At 47.3% G+C, this 11,846-nt stretch overlaps 1 protein-coding gene across 1 annotated transcript in view; it reads right to left on the bottom strand.

Moving 5' to 3' along the window:
- Nucleotides 1-2,689: 2,689 nt before the first annotated feature.
- The window catches only part of ppp1r14c (protein phosphatase 1, regulatory (inhibitor) subunit 14C), a 64,063-nt gene continuing 54,906 nt past the window's right edge, over nt 2,690-11,846 (bottom strand). Inside the window, exons 2-4 of the mRNA XM_014206254.2 lie at nt 11,375-11,458; nt 9,715-9,747; nt 2,690-3,825 (exon numbers count right to left, since the gene is read on the bottom strand). Coding sequence (XP_014061729.2) covers nt 3,751-3,825; nt 9,715-9,747; nt 11,375-11,458 — 192 coding nt within the window. The 3' untranslated portion in view covers nt 2,690-3,750. The remainder of the gene's footprint in view (nt 3,826-9,714; nt 9,748-11,374; nt 11,459-11,846) is intronic.

Below are 11,846 nucleotides of genomic sequence, written 5' to 3'. Positions count from 1 at the left end.
GTTGCAGGGGATAAGATAGGGGGGATTCAGACTGAAGACCAGTGGTGTATTCATTAGTCGTCCATTGTTGTGAAACGTTTTGACAATGGAAAATGTTTTGCAACGAAAACGAGAGTTTCTATTGGACGAATTCAGGTAAGTGTCGCGCCCCGACCGTAGAGAGCCTTTTTATTTCTCTATCTGGTTAGGTCAGGGTGTGATTTGGGTGGGTATTCTAGATTATGTATATCTATGTTTTTTTATTTATTTCTATGTTGGCATGATATGGCTCCCAATCAGAGGCAGAGCTGTCTTTTGTTGTCTCTGATTGGGGATCATATTTAGGCAGCCTTTTCCCACTGGGGGTTTTTGTGGGATCTTGTTTTTGTATAGCTGCTTTGTAAGCCTGCAGAACTTTACAATTTTTTTAGTTTTTTTTGTATTTCGTTGTTTTGACGGGTGTTCATTTTAATAAAGAGAAAGTGTTCAACTACCACGCTGCACCTCGGTCTCATCCTTCAGACGAACACGTGACAACAAGTCCTCTCCCGTTTGGTTCGCTTCCGTTTGATTCCTAGTGAATACACCCCAGAGAGTTTCCCCCATGTAGACGACCTGACGAGAACCACAAGACGATGTTATAATGTTACAGCATTGCAAAGAAACATCATATTGTCACATCAAGGAAACATATTGGTTTCATAAAAAAAAACATCCTATTGGTTACGTGACTTGCCTAGTTAAATAAAGGTTAAATAAAAAATTTTAAAACTATAAAGCAATGCGTTTTATCCAGCTCCCTAAGCTACGTCAATAAATCCAGCTCCCTAAGCTACGTCAATAAATCCAGCTCCCTAAGCTACGTCAATAAATCCAGCTCCCTAAGCTACGTCAATAAATCCAGCTCCCTAAATTACGTCAATAAATCCAGCTCCCTAAATTCCATCAATAAATCCAGCTCCCTAAACTGCCAATAAATCCTAATTAAAACAATTGGGTATGTAGCTAAGTAATATTGTAAATATACTGAACTAAAATACTGTAAATATACTGAACTAAAATACTGTAAATATACTGAACTAAAATACTGCAAATATACTGAACAAAAATACTGTAAATATACTGAACTAAAATACTGTAAATATACTGAACAAAAATACTGTAAATATACTGAACAAAAATACTGTAAATATACTGAACAAAAATACTGTAAATATACTGAACAAAAATACTGTAAATATACTGAACGAAAATATAAACACAACAAATTAAAAGATTTCAGTCAATTTAAATAAAATAAATTAGGCCCTAATTTTAGAATACAGATATGCTGCTGTTGGTCATAGATACCTTTAAACAGAAAGGATCCAGTCAGTATCTGGTCTGACCACCATTTTCCTCATGCAGCGTGACACATCACCTTTGCATAGAATTGTGTACCGATCCCTGCGACACGGGGCCGTTCGTTATCATGCTGAAACATGAGGTGATGGTGGTGGATGAATGGCACGACAACGGGGCCTCAGGATCTCGTCACGGTATCTCTGTGGATTCAAATTTGTCATCGATAAAATTTGAAATTGTGTTCGTTGTCCGTAGCTTATGCCTGTCCCATACCATAACGCCACCGCCACGATGGGGTCACTCTGTTCACAGCGTTGACATCAGCAAACTGCTCGCCCACACGACGCCATACACGCTGTCTGACATCTGTCCGGTACAGTTGAAACTGGGGATTCATCCGTGAAGAGCACACTTCTCCAGCGTGTCAGTGGCCATCGAAGGTGAACATTTGCCCCCTGAAGTCGGTTACGACATCAAACTGCAGTCAGGTCGAGACCCTGGTGAGGACGACGAGGCCACAGATGAGCTTCCCTGAGACAGTTTCTGACAGTTTGTGCAGAAATTCTTCGGTTGTAAAAACCCACAGTTTCATCAGCTGTCTGGGTGGCTGGTCTCAGACGATCCCGCTGGATGTGGAGGTCCTGGGCTGGCGTGGTTACACGTGGTCTGCGTTTGTGAGGCCGGTTGGACGTACTGCCAAATTCTCTAAAACTGCATTGAAGGCGGCTTATGGTAGAGAAATGCAGCAATTATCTGGCAACAGCTCTGGCGGACATTCCTGCAGTCAGCACGACCAATTGCACGCTCCTTCAAAACTTGAGAAATCTGTGGCATTGTGTTGTGCGACAAAACTGCACATTTTAGAGTGGCCTTTTATTGTCCCCCGGCACAAGGTGCACCTGTGTAATGATCATGCTGTTTAATCAGCTTCTTGATATGCCACACCTGTCACGTGGATGGATTATCTTGGAAACGAGAAATGCTCACAAACAGGGATGTAAACTAATCTGTGAACAACATTTTAGAATAAAATATGTAACGTTTTTTTCTATCTTTGTGTTTATATATTTTTTTCTCCCCAATTGGTAGTTACAGTCTTGTCCCATCGCTGCAACTCCCCTACGGACTTGGGAGAGGCGAAGGTCGAAAGCCATGCGTCCTCCGAAAATACAACCCTGCCAAACCGCACTGCTTCTTGACACACACGCTTAACCCGGAAGCCAGCCGCACCAATGTGTCGGAGGAAACACCGTCCAACTGATGACCGAAGTCAGCTTGCAGGCCCCTCCCCTAACCCGGACGACCGCTGGGCCAATTGTGCGCCGCCTCATGGGTCTCCCGGTCACGGTCGGCTGTGACACAGCCTGGGATTGAACCCGGGGCTGTAGTGACGCCTCAGTGCCTTAGACCGTTGCGCCACTCGTATAGAACAGCTCATGAAACATGAAACCAACTCTTTACATGTTGTGTTGATATTTTTGTTCAGTATATTTCCCCCCAAAAAAACATTTTAAAACCCCTCTGGACATATTAAAAGTCTGTAGTTAGTTAATGGCTGCTGGGGTAACAGTGAGGGATGGGTGGAGAGAGAGAGGGGAAGTGTATATTAAGTGTTGAGTTGTGTTGTATTGTGGTTGTCATGTGCTGCAGGGGCGGACTGGGACCAGAAATCGGCACAGAAATGTTTAACACAGCAGCCCATTTTGTTCCTTGAGGCTCCCCCATTATTAGCCAGATAATGCTCATTTTGCCAAAAATAAAAAATACAAAAAAAATTCGACAGGCCCACTGGGCTAAAAATGGACCAGCCCATGTGGCATTTACCCGAAATGCCAGATGGCCAGTCCGCCCCTGATGTGATGTGTTGTGTTGTGTAGTGTAATGTAGTGTGTTGTGTTGTGTATTTGGTTGTGATGTTGTATCATGGCTTGTGTAATGCTGAGTATTGTTATCCTATTCAGTGTTCAGTTATGTTGTGTGGTGTTCAGTTGTGTAGTAGAGAAGGTTTTTTTTTTCCCGAACTCGTTCCTGGGTCCACCTTCAGGTTTTTAGAATTACACAGCTGATTTAAATCATCAAAGCTTGAGGATGAGTGGGTTATTTTAATCAGCTATATAGTGCTATGGCAAAAATACAGAAATACAGTATTTCTGTATTTTAAAAAAAATAAAAAAAAAAAAAGTTATACATCTTGAAAACTTGATTGCTAACATGTAAAACATTTTGGGACTGGATCAACAATGGGACTAATGAAACACATACCAAAATATTTTTGTTACAGGGCGGAGTTTTCCTTTAAGGGATAAAGGGGTGTGTCACTGAGCTATTGGACGGTCCATGTTATCAGGAATCGGTGAATTCTGGTTGAGTTGTAGATGAGTTGCAGGAGAGATTCGATGTGGTTGACTTGCGGTTGGTTCACATCCATTATAAACCCTTCTTGGTGGGAGCACAGAGTTTCCTCATTCCTCTAATCCTCCCTAACAACTCCCCAACAAAGACCTGCAGAGGAAAAGAGATAGAGAGAGATAGAGAGAGAGAGATAGAGAGAGAGACAGAGAGAGAGAGATAGAGAGAGAGAGACAGAGAGAGACAGAGACAGAGACAGAGAGAGAGACAGAGAGAGAGAGAGAGAGAGAGAGACAGAGAGAGAGACAGAGACAGAGAGAGACAGAGAGAGAGAGAGAGAGAGAGACAGACACAGAGAGAGAGACAGACAGAGAGATGGAGAGAGAGACAGAGAGAGAGAGAGAGAGAGAGAGAGAGAGAGAGAGAGAGAGACAGAGATTAATTAGGTCAGTCATTGAATCCTCCAATGAGGATGATGATGTTGTACTCTGAAAGCCTCAGGTCTAAATCGGTTCACCAGGACAGAGTCACTGTCTATCTGAACCCTGTACACTGTGTTACTCTGCTAATAACTCTACAGTCTGTAGTACATCTCTCTATAACAGGTGAAGTCCCTGCTATACATCTCTCTATAACAGGTGAAGTCCCTGCTATACATCTCTCTATAACAGGTGAAGTCATCTCTCTATAACAGGTGAAGTCCCTGCTATACATCTCTATATAACAGGTGAAGTCCCTGCTATACATCTCTCTATAACAGGTGAAGTCCCTGTTATACATCTCTCTATAACAGGTGAAGTCCCTGCTATACATCTCTCTATAACAGGTGAAGTCCCTGTTATACATCTCTCTATAACAGGTGAAGTCCCTGAAGTACATCTCTCTATAACAGGTGAAGTCCCTGCTATACATCTCTATATAACAGGTGAAGTCATCTCTCTATAACAGGTGAAGTCCCTGCTATACATCTCTATATAACAGGTGAAGTCCCTGCTATACATCTCTCTATAACAGGTGAAGTCCCTGTTATACATCTCTCTATAACAGGTGAAGTCCCTGCTATACATCTCTCTATAACAGGTGAAGTCCCTGCTATACATCTCTCTATAACAGGTGAAGTCCCTGCTATACATCTCTCTATAACAGGTGAAGTCCCTGCTATACATCTCTCTATAACAGGTGAAGTCATCTCTCTATAACAGGTGAAGTCCCTGCTATACATCTCTCTATAACAGGTGAAGTCATCTCTCTATAACAGGTGAAGTCCCTGCTATACATCTCTCTATAACAGGTGAAGTCATCTCTCTATAACAGGTGAAGTCCCTGCTATACATCTCTCTATAACAGGTGAAGTCCCTGCTATACATCTCTCTATAACAGGTGAAGTACCTGCTATACATCTCTCTATAACAGGTGAAGTCATCTCTCTATAACAGGTGAAGTCCCTGCTATACATCTCTCTATAACAGGTGAAGTCATCTCTCTATAACAGGTGAAGTCCCTGCTGTACATCTCTCTATAACAGGTGAAGTCCCTGCTATACATCTCTCTATAACAGGTGAAGTACCTGCTATACATCTCTCTATAACAGGTGAAGTCCCTGCTATACATCTCTCTATAACAGGTGAAGTCCCTGCTATACATCTCTCTATAACAGGTGAAGTCCCTGAAGTACATCTCTCTATAACAGGTGAAGTCATCTCTCTATAACAGGTGAAGTCCCTGCTATACATCTCTCTATAACAGGTGAAGTCATCTCTCTATAACAGGTGAAGTCCCTGCTATACATCTCTCTATAACAGGTGAAGTCCCTGCTATACATCTCTCTATAACAGGTGAAGTCCCTGCTATACATCTCTCTATAACAGGTGAAGTCCCTGCTATACATCTCTCTATAACAGGTGAAGTCCCTGAAGTACATCTCTCTATAACAGGTGAAGTCCCTGCTATACATCTCTCTATAACAGGTGAAGTCCCTGCTATACATCTCTTTATAACAGGTGAAGTCCCTGCTATACATCTCTCTATAACAGGTGAAGTCCCTGCTATACATCTCTCTATAACAGGTGAAGTCCCTGCTGTACATCTCTCTATAACAGGTGAAGTCCCTGCTGTACATCTCTCTATAACAGGTGAAGTCCCTGCTGTACATCTCTATAACAGGTGAAGTCCCTGTTATACATCTCTCTATAATCTCCCTCTAACCACTAGGCTACCTGCCTCCCCCCTCTAACCACTAGGCTACCTGCCTCCCCCCTCTAACCACTAGGCTACCTGCCTCCCCTCTAACCACTAGGCTACCTGCCTCCCCCTCTAACCACTAGGCTACCTGCCTCCCCCCTCTAACCACTAGGCTACCTGCCTCCCCCCTCTAACCACTAGGCTACCTGCCTCCCTCCTCTAACCACTAGGCTACCTGCCTCCCCTCTAACCACTAGGCTACCTGCCTCCCCCTCTAACCACTAGGCTACCTGCCTCCTCCCTCTAACCACTAGGCTACCTGCCTCCCCCCTCTAACCACTAGGCTACCTGCCTCCCCCTCTAACCACTAGGCTACCTGCCTCCCCCTCTAACCACTAGGCTACCTGCTTCCCCCTCTAACCACTAGGCTACCTGCCTCCTCTAACCACTAGGCTACCTGCCTCCCCCTCTAACCACTAGGCAACCTGCCTCCCCCCTCTAACCACTAGGCTACCTGCCTCCCCCCTCTAACCACTAGGCTACCTGCCTCCTCTAACCACTAGGCTACCTGCCTCCTCTAACCACTAGGCTACCTGCCTCCTCTAACCACTAGGCTACCTGCCTCCTCTAACCACTAGGCTACCTGCCTCCTCTAACCACTAGGCTACCTGCCTCCTCTAACCACTAGGCTACCTGCCTCCTCTAACCACTAGGCTACCTGCCTCCCCCTCTAACCACTAGGCTACCTGCCTCCCCTCTAACCACTAGGCTACCTGCCTCCCCCTCTAACCACTAGGCTACCTGCCCCCCTCCTCTAACCACTAGGCTACCTGCCTCCCCCTCTAACCACTAGGCTACCTGCCTCCCCTCTAACCACTAGGCTACCTGCCTCCTCTAACCACTAGGCTACCTGCCTCCTCCTCTAACCACTAGGCTACCTGCCTCCTCTAACCACTAGGCTACCTGCCTCCCCCCTCTAACCACTAGGCTACCTGCCTCCCCCTCTAACCACTAGGCTACCTGCCTCCTCTAACCACTAGGCTACCTGCCTCCCCCTCTAACCACTAGGCTACCTGCCTCCCCCTCTAACCACTAGGCTACCTGCCTCCCCCTCTAAGCACTAGGCTACCTGCCTCCCCCTCTAACTACTAGGCTACCTGCCTCCCCCTCTAACCACTAGGCTACCTGCCCCCCCTCTAACCACTAGGCTACCTGCCTCCTCTAACCACTAGGCTACCTGCCTCCCCCTCTAACCACTAGGCTACCTGCCTCCTCTAACCACTAGGCTACCTGCCTCCTCTAACCACTAGGCTACCTGCCTCCCCCTCTAACCACTAGGCTACCTGCCTCCCCCTCTAACCACTAGGCTACCTGCCTCCCCCCTCTAACCACTAGGCTACCTGCCTCCTCTAACCACTAGGCTACCTGCCTCCTCTAACCACTAGGCTACCTGCCTCCCCCTCTAACCACTAGGCTACCTGCCTCCTCTAACCACTAGGCTACCTGCCTCCTCTAACCACTAGGCTACCTGCCTCCTCTAACTACTAGGCTACCTGCCTCCCCCCCAAAATGCTGATATTAACATTAAAACTGCTGGAACACAACTTCACGTCAGACAAATTCACACAATGCAATGGAATAAGATGCACGACATCATCAAGGACTTATGCCAAACAAACACGACCAACCAATGGCGGAATTCACCAAGTACAAATACAAAGATCTATAGATGCGTTTTAATAGGAGCGAAGACCACGCCGGTCACGTGATGTACCCAGTGTTTCTCACAGTAGTAATCCCTAGAGGAGGGCTTCCCAAACTCGGTCCCGGGGCCCCTTCTGGGTACACCGTTTGGTTTTTTTTTCCCCCTAGCGCTACAACAGCTTTTTAATAATGAGTTGATTAGTTCAATCAGCTATGCTGGGGGGGAAGAAAAACAACTAAAAAGGTGCACCCAGAAGGGGCCCCGGGACCGAGTTTGGGAAACCCCGCTCTAGGGATTACTGCTGTGATTGTGTGTGATGCATTACCAGCCCCTGTCAGCTTGGCTGGACACCCATCATGCATTACCAGCCCCTGTCAGCTTGGCTGGACACCCATCATGCATTACCAACCGCTGTCAGCTTGGCTGGACACCCATCATGCATTACCAGCCCCTGTCAGCTTGGCTGGACACCCATCATGCATTACCCATCATGCATTACCAACGACCTCGCTACTGTTTCAAACTGACCTAATGCCGTCGGGCTCAAACCACATGCACTCACTCACTCACTCACTCACTCACTCACTCACTCACTCACTCACTCACTCACTCACTCACTCACTCACTCACTCACTCACTCACTCACTCACTCACTCACTCACTCACTCACTCACTCACTCACTCACTCACTCACTCACTCCCTGCTGACAGATGGTGTCTCTTTTAGAGTGTACAGGCAGAATGGGGTTGTGTCCCCATCCCCACCCAAACCCTCAGCTCTCCCCCATCCCACCCAAACCCTCAGCTCTCCCCCATCCTCACCCAAACCCTCAGCTCCCCCCCATCCCACCCAAACCCTCAGCTCGCCCCCATCCCACCCAAACACTCAGCTCCCCCCCATCCCACCCAAACCCTCAGCTCGCCCCATCCCATCCAAACCCTCAGCTCTCCCCCATCCCACCCAAACCCTCAGCTCCCCCCATCCCACCCAAACCCTCAGCTCTCCCCATCCTCACCCAAACCCTCAGCTCTCCCCCCATCCCACCCAAACCCTCAGCTCTCCCCCATCCTCACCCAAACCCTCAGCTCCCCCATCCCATCCCACCCAAACCCTCAGCTCTCCCCCCATCCCACCCAAACCCTCAGCTCTCCCCCCATCCCACCCAAACCCTCAGCTCTCCCCCCATCCCACCCAAACCCTCAGCTCTCCCCCCATCCCACCCAAACCCTCAGCTCGCCCCCATCCCACCCCACCCAAACCCTCAGCTCGCCCCCATCCCATCCCATCCCACCCAAACCCTCAGCTCGCCCCCCATCCCACCCAAACCCTCAGCTCTCCCCCATCCCACGCAAACCCTCAGCTCGCCCCCATCCCACCCCACCCAAACCCTCAGCTCGCCCCCATCCCATCCCATCCCACCCAAACCCTCAGCTCGCCCCCCATCCCATCCAAACCCTCAGCTCGCCCCCATCCCATCCCATCCCACCCAAACCCTCAGCTCTCCCCCCCATCCCACCCAAACCCTCAGCTCTCCCCCCATCCCATCCAAACCCTCAGCTCCCCCCATCCCACCCAAACCCTCAGCTCGCCCCCATCCCATCCCACCCAAACCCTCAGCTCTCCCCCCATCCCACCCAAACCCTCAGCTCCCCCCATCCCATCCCACCCCACCCAAACCCTCAGCTCTCCCCCCCATCCTCACCCAAACCCTCAGCTCTCCCCCCCATCCCATCCCATCCCACCCAAACCCTCAGCTCTCCCCCCATCCCACCCAAACCCTCAGCTCTCCCCCATCCCATCCCACCCAAACCCTCAGCTCTCCCCCATCCTCACCCAAACCCTCAGCTCTCCCCCCCATCCTCACCCAAACCCTCAGCTCTCCCCCCATCCCATCCCACCCAAACCCTCAGCTCTCCCCCCATCCTCACCCAAACCCTCAGCTCTCCCCCCATCCTCACCCAAACCCTCAGCTCTCCCCCATCCCATCCCATCCAAACCCTCAGCTCTCCCCCCATCCTCACCCAAACCCTCAGCTCTCCCCCCATCCTCACCCAAACCCTTATCACACACCACATACAAAAAAACAACTCAACTGAGAGATTCACTAACGCAGTGTGAGAGTGTAAATGTTACGTGTAGATACATCATTACTCACCTCCGTGGGTTTATAGCAGTCCATTAAAGATTCCTGTTGAGCGAGAGAAGGACAATATGTGTTTTAACGTTCCATATCAAGAAAGGTTATTAAAAAATGAATCGAGTGACCAGATACGCAGTACTGTTTGATCAAGGCACCGATAGACCCAAGTATAAATGGAAACTTTAAATACATTAAAATATTTGAGTGTTTGAATCATTCAATCCAAGCCACATGTTAATTACATGTTTTATTTCAACTTTATTTAACCAGGTAGGCTAGTTGAGAACAAGTCCTTTATTTAACCAGGTAGGCTAGTTGAGAACAAGTCCTTTATTTAACCAGGTAGGCTAGTTGAGAACAAGTTCTCATTTTCAACTGCGACCTGGCATGGGGGTAAGTAGCTCGTACAGAAGGAGAAATCTGCCCTGGCATTTATTAGTGGAAATCATTCCACAGAGAATGTTACAGGGGTGAGGACATACGACAGAGAATGTTACAGGGGTGAGGACATACGACAGAGAATGTTACAGGGGTGAGGACATACGACAGAGAATGTTACAGGGGTGAGGACATACGACAGAGAATGTTACAGGGGTGAGGACATACGACAGAGAATGTTACAGGGGTGAGGACATACGACAGAGAATGTTACAGGGGTGAGGACATACGACAGAGAATGTTACAGGGGTGAGGACATACGACAGAGAATGTTACAGGGGTGAGGACATACGACAGAGAATGTTACAGGGGTGAGGACATACGACAGAGAATGTTACAGGGGTGAGGACATACGACAGAGAATGTTACAGGGGTGAGGACATACGACAGAGAATGTTACAGGGGTGAGGACATACGACAGAGAATGTTACAGGGGTGAGGACATACGACAGAGAATGTTACAGGGTTGAGGACATATGAAAGAATGATCTCACTAGCAAGAACAGGGAGTGTTCACTACTGTGTGTGTGTGTGTGTGTGTGTGTGTGTGTGTGTGTGTGTGTGTGTGTGTGTGTGTGTGAGAGAACAGGTCACTAAACCACACGTCAGTCGAGATTAAGAGTCACACACTTTAACACTTAAACATCTATTACACAGTTCTTGGGAGGTATTATTAAACATGATGAAGTCCTATGCAGTATTATGAAGCATTATGCAGTTCCTATGCAGTATTATGGAGTTCCTATGCAGTATTATGAAGCATTATGCAGTTTCTATGCAGTATTATGAAGCATTATGGAGTTCCTATGCGGTATTATGAAGCATTATGGAGTTCCTATGCAGTAGTATGAAGCATTATGCAGTTCCTATGCAGTATTATGAAGCATTATGGAGTTCCTATGCAGTATTATGAAGCATTATGGAGTTCCTATGCAGTATTATGAAGCATTATGCAGTTCCTATGCAGTATTATGAAGCACTATGGAGTTCCTATGCAGTAGTATGAAGCATTATGCAGTTCCTATGCAGTATTATGAAGCATTATGCAGTTCCTATGCAGTATTATGAAGCATTATGAAGTTTTTATGCCGTAATGTGAAGGATTATGGAGTTCCTATGCAGTATTATGAAGCATTATGCAGTTCCTATGCAGTATTATGAAGCATTATGCAGTTCCTATGCAGTATTATGAAGCATTATGGAGTTTTTATGCCGTAAAGTGAAGGATTATGGGTACCTGTAGTTTGACGGCTCTCTCGTCTTCACTGTTGACTTCCAACAGGTCATCGATGTCTATCTCCACCTCTGGCATCTCCTCTTCCTGGAGGAACAAACATCATCATCATCATCATCATCATCATCACCAAATCACCATAAATCACCATCAACACCATCATCATCATCATCATCACCATCATCACCATCATCACCACCACCACCATCATCACCATCATCATCATCACCATCACCATCATCACCACCACCACCATCATCATCATCATCATCACCATCATCATCATCATCACCATCACCATCATCACCACCACCATCATCACCATCATCATCATCACCATCACCACCACCACCATCATCACCACCACCACCATCATCATCATCATCATCACCATCATCATCATCATCACCATCATCATCATCACCATCATCATCATCATCATCATCACCATCATCATCATCATCACCATCATCAT

The sequence above is a fragment of the Salmo salar genome, chromosome ssa06 (genome assembly GCF_905237065.1).
Source record: "Salmo salar chromosome ssa06, Ssal_v3.1, whole genome shotgun sequence".
NCBI lineage: Eukaryota > Metazoa > Chordata > Actinopteri > Salmoniformes > Salmonidae > Salmo > Salmo salar.
Note: the sequence above shows the minus strand (reverse complement) of the source record. Positions and strands in the feature narration are given on the sequence as shown.